General features: G+C 45.3%; 1 protein-coding gene across 1 annotated transcript in view; it reads left to right on the plus strand.

The window, feature by feature from the left end:
• The first annotated feature begins 786 nt into the window (after nucleotides 1-786).
• The window catches only part of LOC130487419 (tumor necrosis factor receptor superfamily member 10B-like), a 34189-nt gene continuing 18325 nt past the window's right edge, over nucleotides 787-16650 (plus strand). Inside the window, exons 1-4 of the mRNA XM_056860910.1 lie at nucleotides 787-814; nucleotides 1646-1696; nucleotides 9651-9691; nucleotides 9795-10088. Of these exons, the coding sequence (XP_056716888.1) occupies nucleotides 787-814; nucleotides 1646-1696; nucleotides 9651-9691; nucleotides 9795-10088 (414 nt within the window). The remainder of the gene's footprint in view (nucleotides 815-1645; nucleotides 1697-9650; nucleotides 9692-9794; nucleotides 10089-16650) is intronic.

Genomic DNA, 16650 nt, shown 5'->3' on the forward strand with positions numbered 1-16650 from the left:
AAAGGACTACGGATTTCTGACTTGAAAAACAAATGTTCAGGAAGCTGAAAAGAACTTTGATAGAATTTCCTGCTCAACATACATGAAAACCTCTCTGCCAATTAAAAAAAGGGGGGGGGAGATAAAAAGTCCAAAATCAAAATAAGGTTTCTTCAGAGCCCTTTCAATCATAATAGGTTTACAGTATACAGGGGTATCCTTCACTGTTTCATTTAAGTGACAGAACCCCTGCTTTATGTCATTAGGCTGTTACAGTATTGATTTTTCAGAAGCTAACTTAAAAACAAATTCCGTTAAAACGATTAATGGTACCACACCTACTAAAATAAAACATGATTACGAGGTAGGAGAGAGAACTCAGACGAATGCTTCATAAATGTGGAATCTATCAATATTTTAAAAGGCACTCTGTTAAGCAGAGCTTCTGCCTGAAATGCTGAAGAGTTACTATTAGAGTTATAGATAACAAAACTCCTTGACATTTCGTTGTCTCTGCCTTCTGCAGCAGCCACTTTGTAGTTGTGCTCATCACCCCGTGTTAGAATTTCAAAGATGTCTACAGGCTCGAAGAGGTTGGGGACCTCTGCAGCAGACGCTTGCCATTCACTGTGATCACTGTGAATAGCAAAACCTACAAATCTACAGATACTGAGATTCAGGATTCTGATGCCTCCCTTAGCAAAATAATACAATTTCCTGCCAAATTCAGTTATGTAATTAAGGGTGTAAAAACAGTCTGGAGGCGACATCACGAGATCAGACTTCAAACCACAAATAAATGAAAGCATGACTCCCAAATCTGCGAATGGTGAAGGTTTGCCATAAATAATGGGGAAAATTTACACCATATCTGTAGTAATAAAGATAGCAATATGAGACAGAAAACCCTACTAGCCCATGATAAACTAGTCACCTTATATACTTGTTTAGAATGTTTTAATATTGGAAGAGATATTCAAATACCAGATCCCCAAGCCTGTGTTCTGAAATGGTAGGGTCCAGCACCACACTTGCAAGAGGGTCTTCCGGCATCTTTACCAGAGATAAAGCAGCAACAATATTAATCTTTTAAATCTAAAACAAGATCTTGTGGCACCTTGAAGTGTGTGTGTGTGTGTGTGTGTGTGTGTTTAGGCATCAGCTTTTGTAGGCTCTTGAGCTCTATTAAAGGAAGCTGGAATTCAGGGATGTCACTTGGTCGGCCTGGGCCATGCCTCGCCAGCCCAGATCGAGTGTGGGGGTGGGGGGTTAGCTGTCTCGTGGGCCGGATAAAAGCTCTCAAGGGGCCGGATCCGGCCTGCAGGCCTTATGTTTGACACCCCTGCTCTAGTTAATTAAGACTTTAAGGTACCACAACTTTGTTTCCTTTTTACAGTCATTTGGTTTGCAGAAATCATGATCACAAAGATCAGCATTATCATGTGCTAATGGATGCAAATAATGCCTGTGAAGAGTTGACACCTGCAGCTCTGACTTGGACTTGGTGGGGTGGTTTCCTAGATATTGGTGGTGGGACTTAAAAATTTACTTCACAATGATGTAGTTAGTCCTAACTAAGATACTTTGGGTTTTCTTTTACTGACAACGTAGCACAGCTACCTGCAATTACATTTAATTTTTATTTCTTTGTCACACTCATTTGTAGTTCATTTGACCAAGTCAGTGGGACATGGAAATAGTGCTTGGGAGCACCCCGGTAAGTTTGCAGCCCTTTTCACAGACCTCAGATATCTCCCTTGAGTCTTGTTCTTCTGTCACCCTTCCCCATTCAAAGCCAGTTGCACAGTTTCAGATATGGGTACAGCAAGTCTGTTTAAGAAAGATAAGCTTTGCCTGTCAACTCAGATCCTTGGTTAGAAAACATGTCTGTTTAGAGGTTTTGCTGCTTGCTTCAGCGAAGATGGAAATTCCAGGCAAGTGTGACTGAATGACTCAGCATAACAACTCTGTGGCCATATATGGTACAGCACCCTTACCTGAGGGCAGAGACGAAGTGGCAAGATAAACCAATTGCATCTTTTTCGATTGCATCCGCTGAGAACCACAGCCAGGTGCCTGACTTCTGCTGAGGAAACAGAATGCAAACATACGATCACACCACTGCCCTAAATTCCTTGCTGTGTTAAAAGAAAAAGAAAAGCCAACAGAAGGGACATCAGCTTAGACCTAAACAAATTTAAAAGGCATGTGCACCAGTTACATGTTCTCAAGTTGCCTGTTAATTTTGTTTGTTAGTGTATTTGTTACTAAAATGTGAGTGGGGAGAAAGGGAGCTGCCCAAGCAAGGAAGAGACGGACACTGCTATGAACTCACTAGTGTGAGACAAACCTTGAAAACCCCACCAGGGATAGGGTTGCCAACCTCCAGGTATTATGACTCCAATACAAAAGTAGCAAACAAGTCTTATTAGTGCTTACACATAATTGACATCAACAGAACAGAGTGAAAATTACATATAGGAACAACCAAGGTTATATACAATATATACAGTTTAAGTGCAGTCTTTATGCACCAACTGCCACATTGTTCCAAGTATGTATTAATTTTTCTTCAAAGAGTCCAATGACAGGTACAGTCCCAAAAGAAACCCCATCTTTTCCCAGCTCCGGATTAGGAAACCTGGAGATTTGGGGATTGAGCCTGGGGAGAACAGGGACTTCAGTGGGGTATACTGTCATGGAGTCCATCCTCCAAAGCATCCATTTTCTCCAGGGGAACTGGTCTCTGTAGTCTGGAGATGAGCTGTAATTCCAGGGGATCTCTAGCTCCCACCTGGAGGCTGGCATCACTGTTCTGGACACAGAGGCGAGATTCAAACCTGGGACTTCCTGAGTTGTCACTTAGTCACTGGGCTACATCAGCATTATTCTAACAACAACAAAACAACTATAATAATTTTTTCAGCTCAGTAACATCATAATATGTGGGTTAGTAGTAATAAGGAAACAAAACAAAAAAGTAAGATCTGATTCACATGACATAAATGTACTTCAATATGACTCAGTTTATGGTGAGTTATCTAAATCTGAAAAATGAACCCCAGATCATTAAAAAATGACTTAGAATATTCTATTGAATGTGAAAACACCATGCACCAATCTAATTAATTTAACTGAACACTATATTAGAGGCCATTCAGTCATCATTTTGTTTACTTTCAAATGAGCAGGCAGTTGTACAATGAATATTATTAATGAATAAAATAGTAAAACAAGAAATATGCTTTAATGCACAAAGCATACAAGAGCTGACTTAAGAGAAAAGGTAGCAAGTTGGATAGGGTTTCAGAGATCATAGAATTGGAAGGGACCACCCGGTCATCTAGTTCAACCCCCTGCACAATGCAGGAAATTCTGAACTCCCCCCCACACACACCCAATGACCGCTACTCCATGCCCAGAAGAGGGCCAACGTGCCCTCCCTCTCATGAACTGCCTAAGGTCATAGAATCAGCATTGCTGACAGACAGCCATCTAGCGTCTTCTTTAAAACCTCCAGGGAAGGAGAGCTTACCACCTCCCGAGGAAGCCTGTTCCACCAAGGAACCGCTCTAGCTGTTAGAAAATTCTTCCTAATGTCTAGACGGAAACTCTTTTGATTTAATTTCAGGGTGAGGGCTGAGAGGGTGTGAGTGGCCCAAAGTCACCCAGCAATGGGTGATATGTACCAGTCTTGTAGGGACGTCCAGGGAAAGCAGTGCTGAAGAGGAAAATTACCATTGTTTCAAGTATGCACCCTCCTACACAAGTGGGGGTGCATGCACAGATCCAAGACACACACACAGTATGAATGGCCAAAGGACCAATATTTATACCCTAAAATGGGTCCTTAGGTGTTATGAGGTAAACTGACACAAAAGGCAGAGACAAAGATTTTATTGCTTTACCTTGGTACCAACAAAAAGATAAGACAGGCTTGATGAGTCATCAGGACCCAAGATAACGCCTCTACTCTTGAATATTGATTGATTGCTGGGATGGGTGCAGATAAGGTAAGTATGGTCTGCTCAGAGCACTGATTAAATCACCTTAAGAGTGGCACAATGGAGATTAGCTAACCCCATTGTGCAGCCAGGCACACCTAAGGACCAGGGGAAAAGTTCAGCGGTCAACCGCCTTCCTGCCCAGGCTTGACGCACAAGATGGATCCCAGAACTCTTTGAGAGGCATCCATTTTGTGGAGAGCAGTGTCTTGCTCTGATGCCAGCCTTTGGCTCCCGTGCCATCATGTCACCCCTTAGCAGGAGGAGGGGTCTGACTCCTTACAACAGCGACCCCGAAGGGCCTGGAGACACACACACCCCTTATTAATAGGAGGAAGTTTTTACTCAGAAAAAAAAGTTACTGGATCCAACTTGAGTCATTGAATGCAACTCACTATCTTGGATACAATCTTGTATTTTGCAAAGCATTTGCTCCCTTTCTTTCCTTTAAAATTTCTAATTAAAAACATGTTAGATTTATTCTCCTTGGGTTCATGCACAAAACTGACTTCTAAAAGCTCATTAATCATTATGCAGGGGGAGGGGGTTGCATCCCTTTTTTTTTTTTTTAAAGGCCAGAAACCACTTTCCAGGGGTTTTTTTAAACATGATTTCTAAACTCCTATGAGTCAGACAGCCCTTGATTTTGAAAATTTCTGTGTCACTTCTCTTCCCAACTCATGTACTTTCTACGTACCTTTAAGAGCAGTGATTCTTGTGAGGATGAACATTGACATGCTGTTGTGTTTTTTGACACTTGACTGACCTAGTTGTTGGTACACCCCTTCAAATATGTGATGCTGTGTCATGGCAAGGCTTAGCAGGACCGTTGGATGTAAGCATTATCTTGAGGAACCGCAAGGCTGCAACTTCCTTTACGTCCTTCAGTTGGATGAGTGAGCTGTTTGTCAGTGCCTTCGTCACTGGGGGACAGCATAGAATAATTTAATCATCCTGTGGGGATATCATACTTGGGATCCATGGGGTCTTGAAAGCACCAGCCCCGCCACTGCTTTCTTGCACGTGTTGTTTTATTGGAAGCTGACCAATCCAAACACCTGAAGGTGTAGTTAGCTTCATCCACCTCAGGGCTTGCAAGAAGGAGGAGGAAGAGGAAGAGTTGGTTTCTATATGCTGACTTTCTCTACCACTTAAGGAAGAATCAAACCAGCTTACAATTGCCTTCCCTTCCCCTCCCCACAACAGACACCCTGTGAGGTAGGTGGGGCTGAGAGAGCTCTAAGAGAGCTGTGACTAGCCCAAGGTCACCCAGCTGGCTTCAGGTGTAGGAGTGGGGAAACGAACCCGGTTCATCAGATTAGTGTCCACCGCTCATGTGGAGGAGTGGGGAATCAAACCCAGTTCTCCAGATTATAGTCCACTGCTCCAAACCATCACTCTTAACCACTACATCACGCTGGCTATCACCTTGATTAACCCGTAACTCTGCACAGCAATTTTTCTAGAGAAGGCAATGGGCACAGAAATAAATCTTTTTAAGTTTAAGACCTGGTTGTCCTCTAAATAAAACGATTGGTCCCCAAAGTCATTATAAATATAAGAAATAGGTGTACTTGGAATACATCTTGATGATGTTCATCAGTTTCTCAAAGCAAAGTTATAAGGCTAAACTTGGCATTCATTCAGGATTGAAAAAGCAATAAATCTACTATTTCTTCAGCTACACTAATAAATTGTCAGGTTAAAAGGCAGTCCTGTACTTTTCCTGACCAGCTGTTGAACTCTACAAAGGTTATGAAAACTAGATAAGAATACACATGATTAGCATGAATATCTGTGGGGCACTGAGGCTTGCCTACCCATGGGCAACATGCTATTTGCTTTGAAGAAACCAACTTTAAACACTAGCGCTGTCTGCTTGCTGTACCCCCCCCTTCATCTTGTATCTTTGTAAACAAACAATGCTATAAAAACATTGTAAGTCCCCAGTACTCCCTCCTCAGTGGCCCTGTCAACGGTTATCCCCACCACCACCACAAGATCTTGCTATTTCCTGCTGTGGGGAACACAAAACAATATTCTCCTGAGAGGAAGTGCACTGAGAGTGAGAACAATCAAAAGGGAGAGTAGTCAGAGGCAAAAAGAAATCCCACAGAACACTCTTGCATTTAAACCCATAGGCCAGGAAGATTTCATCAGAGTTCCTTCCCACAATGGTCAGCAAAAACAATTCTAAATTTGGGAAAAGCATAAATTCTCAGGGTAGTTTGATGTTTCCTCAGTTTACACCACTCTTTGATAATGTGCAATAATATAGCAAAGGAGTATGTAAAAACTAACCGATGGGCCTAACTACACGATACAGTGTCCTTGTATCTGCTGCAGGTCCCGTTGCACTGGGAATGTCAAGTCTGGAACTTAATTCCGAGGCATGCAGGGGAACAATCGGTATTTGGATCTCATGCGCATTTCTTCCAACCTAAAATGGACCACAGGAGCCTCTTTTTGCCTCACTGGGGAAACTTGTGTGCACCTATATGCTATATAGTTAGATAGGCTATACAGATAGACTAAATTGTGTGCTGTAATTTGGATCCTACTATGTAATTTTGCGTCATTTAATGTGTCATGTTAACCCTTAAACTTTGCTTCAGTTCTTGTTTTGTTAGATTTATGGTCGGCTCTACAGCCCAAATCCTATTTCATTGTTTATTCAGTATCACATCCGCTAGATTACATTGACTCACTCTCTGTAATCTTCCTTGAGTCACAGTGAGAAAGGCAGACTATAAATAATGTAAATAAACATAAATAAATAAATAAATATCAGGGTCCCCAGCATGGTGTCAGTGGGTGCCATGGAAGCAGAAGAAGATGAACAGTTGGTTTTTATACCCTGCTTTTCTCTACTTTTAAAGAGTCTCAGAGCGACTTACAATCACCTTCCCTTCCCCTCCCCACAACAGATGACTTGTGAGGTAGGTGGGGCTGAGAGAGTTCACAGAGAACAGTGACTGGCCCAAGGTCACCCAGCAGGCTGCATGTGGAGGAGTGGGGAATCAAACCCGGTTCTCCAGATTAGAGTCTGTTGCTCTTAACCACTGCACCATACTGGCTCTCACACTGTCACCCGCCAACACCTTTACTGGCACCTTCCAAGTGTTTTTAGAAAGTGGGCGTGGCCAAGTGCAGCTTGTGCCCAGCAGGGCTTCTGATTGGCTGTGCAGATTAAACAGAGCTTCTGCCTTAAATGTCAAAGAATTACTATGAGAGGTATGCATAACCTCACTGCCTGACATTTTGTGGTTGCACACACTACCCAGTGTCAGAATTTCAAAGATGCCAACAGGCTCTAAAAGGTTAGGGACCCCCGAGGCTATATTATAAGGCCTAAACCTGGACACAGCAGCCAAAATCTCTCCCTTGTTGTTTCCCCCCTGTACAGGTATTAAAAGTTTGACTGCTTCTGAACATAGAGGTTCCATTTAGCCATCATGGCTAATAACCTTTGATAAACCTATCCTACATTAATCTGTCTAACCTTCTTATAAAGCCACCTGTTGGTGGCAGTCACTGCACTTCTGTAGCAGTGAATTCCACAGGTTAACTACTCATAAGGATTACTTGTAAGAAAGTTCCATTGAACTAAATGGGACTTACTTCCAAGCAAAGCATGCTGGCAGCCCCACCCTATGTCGATGTTACTGAGGGTGGAGGTGCATACCAAAAGTTTACTTGTGTTCATTTTTGCTTCATTTTGTTTTTATTACCGTTCTTATGTGTTTTAATTTTAATTTTTTTCCCAACCAACTACTATGAAATTTGACGGCCTGAAATGACATCAGCAAAGAGCCAGAATATTGAGCATCAACTGCATTTCCTGATTATTTTCTGAATGTCAGTTACCTAATTTGGATTCATTACAATTACTAAACGAAAGAATAGGGTGTATTTGGTTTGGATATTAATTAATTGCCATCCATGGTGCATTCCCTAGCTGAGAGGTTATCCTTTGCTAGGCTGGTGGCTTGTTAAAAGTCAGAAATGACTGGCTAATCTTTTGCCAGTGAGAACTGCTATAATGAAAAGAGATGTTCTAATAGTGGGAATCTCTCTCCAGTTTTTGGAATGGAGAACTCAGGGTAAGGGGAAGGTGACACTCTTAATTCACTAGGGAAAGAAACAGGAGCCAGGTTGTAGTTTTAATTTAGAGGGAATCTGCCAGAGATGAGAGAGTAGAGAAATGGGTGAAACTGAAGCTGTCTTGGCGCTCTCTTGGGAGATATAATGAAGGATTAGCAGCTGCCTGTTTGCTTCCACTATTATTGGCTTAAAGCCAGAATTACAAGACACCACAGGCCTCTAGAGCTTTCTCATCCAAAGGCATCCTAAACAAAACCAAAAAACCCAAAGGTGGGGGCAGGGTAGAAAGAAAAGATGGAATATGAGCTCCCAAGTGACTAAGAAAGCAATCTTAAATCAGTCTACTCAGATGTAAGTCCCAACCCACGTTATTCAATGAGACTTGTTCCCAGGAAAGTGCCTTAGAATTGCAATGTAAGATATGTGATTACGATCTGGGAAATCGACTATTCAAGTCTCATTTCCACAACTAGCTCCCAAGGGCAGATGTACATGTGACCTGGGAGCTTTGTGAATAGAGCTCCCAGTGGGAGAGCCCCCTCCCCAGTTCAGTTGTCTTTTCAAGTGAGTCTTCTCATAATGTGACCAAAGTATGATAGCTTCAGTTTAGTAATTTTAGCTCCTAGGGAGTGTTCAGGCTTGATTTGATCTAGAACCCACTGATTTGTCTCAATAGTAACCCCCCCCCCCCCGCAGTTTTGAGAATTTGGATGTGGAAAATGTGCATCTAAAGAGTGGCAAATCCAAGGCAAAACCTCCCATGCATAAATGGCCATCCTTACACTTTAGGATGTGTTCTTGTTCCTTCATGGCTGCTCTTCCCAGTCTCAGTCTCCTTCTGGTTTCCTGACAGCAGTCTCCCCTTTTGGTTGATGATGGAGCCAAGGAACAGAAAAATGTCCATTTCTTCATCATCAGCCTTAGAGTTGTGTCATTCCCCAGTAGGCACGACTTTTGTCTTCTTGATGTTCCGCTGCAATCCTGATTTGGCACTTGCTGCTTTAACCTTCATCAGGAGTCCAACTCTATGATTCTATTCTATGATAACCATCTTCAAGTACTTGAAGGGCTGTCATGTAGAAGATGGTGCCGAATTGTTTTCTATTGCTCCAAAAGGTTGGACCAGAACTAGTGGGTTGAAATTAAATCAAAAGAGTTTCCATCTAGACATCCGGAAGACTTTTCTAACAGTTAAGAGTGGTTCCTCAGTGGAACAGGCTTCCTGGGAGGGGTGATGGTGGTAAGCTCTTTTTCCCTGGAGGTTTTAAAGAAGAGGCTAGGTGGCCATCTGTCAGCAACGCTGATTCTATGACCATAGGCAGATCATGAGAGGGAGGGCCCCTTGGCCATCCTCCGGGCATGGAGTCACTGGGGGTGTGGAGGGGAGGTAGTTTGGAATTTCCTGCATTGGGCAGGGGGTTGGATGAGATGACCCTAGTGGCACCTTCCAACCCTATGAGTCTATGATTCCTTTCAAGCCTTCCCCCTTTTCTGCCACTAATGTGGCGTCATCTTCAGATCTCAACTTGTTAAAAGTTCTTTCTGCCCTTTCTCCCCCTACAGGCCTGCAGTCCCTTCAAAACCGACAACGAGTGTTCTGCAAGGTATCCCAGCCAGCAAGTCTCTCCGTCCTCTCTTCCTCCCGCCCCCTTTGCAACTTCTTAAACACCCGGCCTGAACCGCGAAGCTTGCGCAATTTTGGGCAAGGGTGGGGAGGACCGGCACTCCGGGACCTGCAAGGGAGAACCGCAGCCGAGGCAGCCGCCGGGGAGACCTGTTGAAACCGCCCGTGGGCGGTCACCGCCGGTCTGCCTCCTCTGCCCAGGAGTGGAGCGCGGCACACCGTCGGCGGCAGGCGAAGGGGGAAGCCGCGCCTGCGGAGCGGAGCTGAAGTTCAACGGGGCTTGGAGCAGGACGCGGAGCGAAGCCCCGCCAGACGTCGCCTCCGGGATGGCTGCCCGGCGGCTTCTTCTGGCCCTCGCGGTGACTTTGGGCCTCCAGGTGAGTCGAGGTTTTCCCCGGGCGCTTTCGGAGGACGACTGGACCCCCCTTTAATCCCCCCCCCTCGAGGGTAGGCGGTGTGGCTCAAGTCTCAGAAGCCAAGCGGGGTTGGTATTTGGAAGGGAGCCCCCCGAGGAAGGCTCTGCAGAGGAAGGCCACGGCAAAGCCCCTCTGAATAGCCCCTTGCCTTGAACCAGCCTTAGGGCGAAAACGCCCGGTCGCTCGAGCCTCCTTTCTTCCCTGTTCCAGCCAGGGTTCAGCCGGGATCGAACGCACGAACGTTCCAGCCGGGATCGAACGCACGAACGTTCCAGCCGGGATCGAACGCATCGAACGTTCCAGCCGGGATCGAACGCACGAACGTTCCAGCCGGGATCGAACGCATCGAACGTTCGTGCGTTCGATCCTGGCCGAATCCTGGCTGGAACAGGGAAGAACGTTCGTGCGTTCGATCCTGGCTGGATCCTGGCTGGAACAGGGAAGAAAGGAGGCTCCAGCGACCGTGCGCCGCCGCTCTTCCTGGGCTGACCAGGAGTCGGCTTGACGCGCCCACGCGCGTTTTGCCCGGGCTGCGCGCTTCGCGTCCCGGCCCCCAGCTTTGGGGAGACCCTCCCCCCTTCTCCCCACCCCGCTTTACAAAGCGACCCGTTGGGTGGAAAAGTCCTCCCGCGAAGTCAACACTTCTTTATCATATATAAATGTATCAACAATGTGACCTGCTTGTTTTTATTCTTTTTACTGTTTACGTCGTTGTTAAAATACGTGATTAATAAGTTTGGAAAAGTAATACAACTTTTACTTAAAAAACAAAAGTTCTTCCGCGGTTCGGGGCGGGAGCGGGCCAAGCGAGCCTCCCTAGTAGATCTTCGTGGCACGTGTGTCTCTCCCCCCCCCCCCATTCGGTGGGGAAATCTCTTCTAGGTGGAGTCCGGAGCCTTGTCTAGAAAAGGGGGGGGGCGCCAGGCTTCGACTGTGGCCTTGCGAAAGGGGGGGCAGCGAATGCAGGCTACGGTGACCCAGCCCAGCCTTTTCCCCCGCTCGTACAGGTGGGGGTCCGCCGGGGGGGCCTGGCTGCAGCCCCTCTGCGCCGGGGACAAGCCCGGGCATGTGCCTGCAGCCTGGTCGCCTGCAAGGAAGCGGGCTGGCGGGGGAAGCGCATCGGGAAGGAAAAGGCGCGCCCGGAGCGGTGCCTTTGGGCTGGTAGGTGGAGGGAGAGACGCCCGGCGTGGGGGGCCGGTGGGGCAGACGCGGGGCGTGGGGAGCGGCGTTTCCTCGGCCGGCCGCTCCTTGACACTTTTGTTGGCCGTGATGTTCTTTATGGGGCTGTTATATTGAGGACGTGGATAATATCATAACTCAACCATTGGATCCGAAGATGGTCAAGGAGCTTTTGGGCACTTTCTCTCTTTCTCTTTCTCATTCTTTACTACAGCCATTATTTTAAAAAGCCTTTTCTCCAGGATATGAGCAAACACCTTTTCCTTTTAAGCTTTTCAGAAATCATAGCCTCCCACCAAAAATCCAAATATTTCCTTTCCTTCCCTTTTCCAGTGCCTTGGAAAAATCGAAATAAATCCTGAATCCGCACAGGGTCACACGATCCCTCCTTTCCCCGCGAATCTCGACCCGCGTCGACCGCATACCCGCGTGACGCGGGCCATTTATGCATGGGAGGTTTCGCCTTGGATTTGCCATTCTCTAGGCGCATGTTTTCCCCATCCGAATTCTCAAAACTCTGCATGGGGGGTGCTTATTGTTGAGTTTTGCGAATTTGGATGGGGGGCAGATTTGAACTGTTGCATTTTCTTCCATTCTGTTCCAAGCCCGTTTCAACACCTGGTTTGTGGTTCTGGAGCCATTTCAGGATGCCAGTAGTATTTCTTGGAGCAATCTGGGTGTTAATTCCTTGTTCTGGGAGGGGCCCAGGCTCAGTGGTTTTTAAATGATTTGTTGTGATCTTATTGTAATTGTGATTTAAGATTATGTGTGCCACCCTGCGCCCCCAGTTTTTGCCGAGGAGTGCAGGATACAAGTGTAATTTTAAAAAAATAAATAACGTTGTGAGCTCCAAGCATGGTCCTCCTGATGTGATCTGGCCCAGACCACAGGCCCTCCTGCAGATAAAATGTGTTGTGTTACCAGTTTCTTTCTCTCTCTCTCTCTCTTTGCTCTCAAGTGCAGTGTCCCGGGCTAACAAATAAATGGAAGAAAAATAGAGAATTTTCCCATTTAAAATCCATATAAACTGCATATGTAAGGAGACACCAGGGTTTTCAGAAGCCTGATTTTCAAAGGCAATGACTCAGTTTAACTTTTTAGTCAAGGAGCTGCAGCCCTCTTAGAAAGACGCTGAGGATATTCAGAGTGACCTTGAAGCCAGCGAGGAGGCTCCCAGGATGTCCTCCAAAGAAACGCTGGCAGCATGGGGTGTTTCTGACTTTTTGCTCTGTACTCTGATAACATTTGCTTTAAGAAATCTTGTTGGTCTCAAAGGCGCTACTGGACTCAAATCTGCTTGAAATAAGTAATCTTTACCTTTGTGTGGTTTCTTCTCTGTGTGTGTTAAGTGCCGTTCTGACTCATGTCGACCCTATGAATCAATGTCCTCCAAAGTGTTCTGTCCTTAACAGCCTTGCTCAGATCTTGCAATTGAGGGTTGTGGCTTCCTTTATAGAGACAATCCATCTCTTGCTGGGACTTCCTCTTTTCCTGCTGCCTTCAACTTTTCCTAACATGATTGTCTTTTCAATACCAAGGAAAAACTATTTCCAAGTTTGTTTGTTTGGGGGGGGGGGTTGAGTCAGTGGAGTTGTCTCAAGTTAAGTACAAGGATATCTCATCAACCCTCACTTTCTTGGGGTAGGAGTAAACCACACTAGTTAGGTATGATGATGAAGGTATTTATACTGGCTAGGTTGTTAATGGGCCATTCTCACTTTGTTAAATAGGTGGGGGTTTGGGGTTGTCAGGAGCTTGGCTTGGTTGTTTAAACTAAAGATGCTGGCTAGCATTTGGTTTCAATAGAGGTGGTTAACCTTATGGGTTTCAGTGGAAAACCTGCACCTTCAGCTTTCTACATACTGTTTGGGAAACTCCATTTGCATGGCAATTGTATTGGAAGCAGTAATCACCAGGCTGAAACAGAGTAGCCTCTGGATATACAGTCTGCCCTTGCTGTTAATAACCATGTGGCTTTAGGAACACCACATTGTGTTAAACTCTGCTTTAATGCTAAATACAGCATGTGAGACAAAACACAGTCTCTTTTGAAAGTTCAGGAAATCACAGTGATAATATTACAAGTGTTGGGGAGAGTCATAACGGAGGTTGCCTGGATGACGCAACTTGTTTTGAGATACTTTGATCCTTAAGTACAGTTTTAGACCTCCCCATGGTGAAGTCATGAGATGGGTGTGGTATTTGAACTTATTTTCTGGTTTGTTGGGTACCACCGATCTCTCAAATTATTTGATCTTTTTTCTCCCTTCAGCTACATTCTCCTTTTCTCCCTCTTCTGTTTGTTATACCTGTGTATTTATTATATAACGTCAGGCAAGTGTTGAAGTAGACTGTAGTCCACAAAACTTTCTGCTGCAGTATATTTGCTGGTCTTGATTGCAATAAACTGACGTGGCTACTTCTCTGGAATATGTTTGTAAATCTTGAACTGTACAGTAATGGCTAGTTGTAAATCCAAATATATCCAAAATATCTCTTACATTTTCTTTTGGGGATAGATCACGATGGGTAGCCATGTTAGTCTGTCACTAGCAGTAGAAAAGAGCACCTTAAAGACTAACAAACTTTCTGGCAGGGTATGAGCTTTTGTGAACCACATTTAGTCTTTAAGGTGTTGCTGAACTCTTGCCCCCCGCCCCCCTTTTTTAGGATGCTTCTTCCTCAACCACCACCGTGGCATGGAAACCCTATAGATGTGCCAGTGCAGACAGATGATGGGGGGGCAATATGTTCATCAAGTTAGGGTCTTTCCTAATGTTTTTCCTGAAAAATAGCAGGGGAGACAAATGACTTCCTTCTTCTCAAAGGGGCCACTGCTTCATAAACGTGCCCTAACTTCAAACTGGCAGACTCTTCTAGCAGATAATGCCTATCTGCTAGAAGAGTCTGCCAGTTTGAAGTCACACTGTGATGTAGTTGTTAAGAGTGTCGGAGTAGGGCCAGGGAGACCTGGGTTCAAATCTTCGCTCGTGATGAAACTCACAGGGTGGCCTTGGACCAGTTATTCTCTCAGCCTAACTGGAATCACATTCTAGCTGTATCTGAAGAAGTGAGCTGTGGCTCACGAAAGCTCATACCCTGCCTGAAATTTTGTTAGTGTTTAAGGTGCTACTTGACTCTTGCTCTTCTCTATTGTAAGGTAAATGTTATTGACCATTTTGGTTTCCCTTACCTGTAGTGATAAGATACCGAAAGGCCACCAGAACTTTTATCTGTTGGGGGGGGGGGACTGGGTTGTTCTAAGACCCCTTCTGAAGTGTTCACCTTCTATTTAAACGAAAACTAAAAGATCCTCATGTCTAGCTTCTTATTTACAGTCTGAAGGGGAAGGAAGGTAGGCAGCTTTCTGTCCAGTTGCCGTTGGTAAGAAGTAAGCCTGCTCCTACTTTCTAGTATTCCTACATAAATATTGGAATAACTGGTAGCCGTTGACACCTGGTAGCTAATTCCCCCCCCCCCATTTCAGTTTTTTTGCCATTGTACATGAACTTAGAATACCTTCCTAACAGCTGTGGCTGATGCGGCCAAATAATGCGGCCAAATAAAAGTGCTTTTAATTTCTTGTATCGTGTTAGTAAAGGGGATTTTGAGCACCAAACTCATAATGACCCACCACAACAGTTTATTAGAGTTTAACATGAATAGTTCGGACAGGATGATGCAATGCCTCACCCTCCAAAAGAGGTGGGGGTCTGTGGGGGGAGGTGAGATTGCATCAGCCTGTGCAATTGAGGGAAGGACTGCTATTTTAAGACCTTGCTTTTTCTGTGCCTGGAAGAATTTCCCCAATGGGAAGAATGACATCACTGTGATCTCTTGCCTTCTTTTGTTTACAAAGGATCATTCTGCTGAGCTCACCACTTGTGGCTTCAGTTGCCCCTCCCCCCAGGCATAAGTGATCTCCCAAACTGTTTCCTAGAATGATGGTGGTGGAACCAGTTTTTGCATGCATGCCCTTTGACTGATGCAGTGTCTTTCTCAGCTGAATGTGTGAATGGCCTTCATTGAAGAGCAGGTTGCTGGAGGTGTTCTCTGGTGATGATAAAATGTTCAGTGTTTGCTCCATGAAGCTGTTTCACACAGGTCTGTGTGCTGCTTTTTGTGTTGCGTGGTTCTTACTTGAGTGATGAAAAAGCATGTTTGAACAGACTCTTATTCCACAGCAGCAAAATATGTGGGCACTCACTTGTTAGCTTGAGCCCTTTCCCCTGTGGGTTGGAGAGGAACATTCAAACATGTGATCACCACACCACCAGAAGTGGTATATTTGAAGAAAAAAAATACGTACCCACTTTGAATTATGCAGATTGAGCCTAAGGTCTTCTACTCTGATGTCAGCTTTACTAGGGACCCAGTTATGCCGTTTGGCTTAGATGGAATTTCTCAACTTTTGATGACCTACCTCATCATAGGTAGGTTGTGGGATAACCAAAGGTCACCCAGGGAGCTTTACGGCTGAAAAGGGATTTGTACCTGGATTTCCTCAGTCCTCTCTGACATTAGTTGTAAAGTGTATGGAGGTTGTAAAGCGTATCACAAACAAAAGACATTGTACGTAAGTGAGTCATAGCAGTACTGTGTCAAAACATGAAGGTGTGAGGTTATTGGGGGGTTTCATTCTAGGCAATGATGTGGTTTCTTAAAGCAAAATAGTTCAAGGTGGAAGGGTTGGTGTCATGTGTTCTGAAAAAGTCGTGTTTTTAATCCTTTCAGGAGGGGAAGCAAATGCAGAACTTTGTAGCTCTGTCCAATTGTATTTTAAAATCAAAACAAAAGCTTTGGTTCATCACACAACAACATTGTACCTGTTCGTGGGCTTTTTAGAGGTAGCTGGCTGGCCACTATGTGAACAGAACGCTGGACGAGAGAGGCCTTTGGGCTGATCCAGCATGGCTGTTCTTATGTTCTTATGCACCTGAATGATGCTACAAGCCTTGGTGCTGCAATTTCCAATGCCCTGACTAGGCTGTGCATCTGTTCCGGACTGACCTGCCTCTTCCTGCCTCTTGAGCAACAGAACCTGGCAGAGATTTGAAAGGAAAGGAAATGGTGTGGCCAAACAGAGCTCATTAATGTACAGGAGGCAGGAGCCCCGTGGCGCAGAGTGGTAAGCTGCTGTACCGCAGTCCAAGCTGCTCACGACCTGAGTTCGATCCCGACGGAAGTTGGTTTCGGGTAGCCGGCTCAAGGTTGACTCAGCCTTCCATCCTTCCGAGGTCGGTCAAATGAGAATCCAGCTTGCTTCTGGGGGTAAAGGGAAGATGACTGGGGAAGGCACTGGCAAACCACCCCATAAAACAAAGTCTGCCTAGTAAACGTCGGG

Source organism: Euleptes europaea, chromosome 14 (genome assembly GCF_029931775.1).
Source record: "Euleptes europaea isolate rEulEur1 chromosome 14, rEulEur1.hap1, whole genome shotgun sequence".
Lineage (NCBI taxonomy): Eukaryota > Metazoa > Chordata > Lepidosauria > Squamata > Sphaerodactylidae > Euleptes > Euleptes europaea.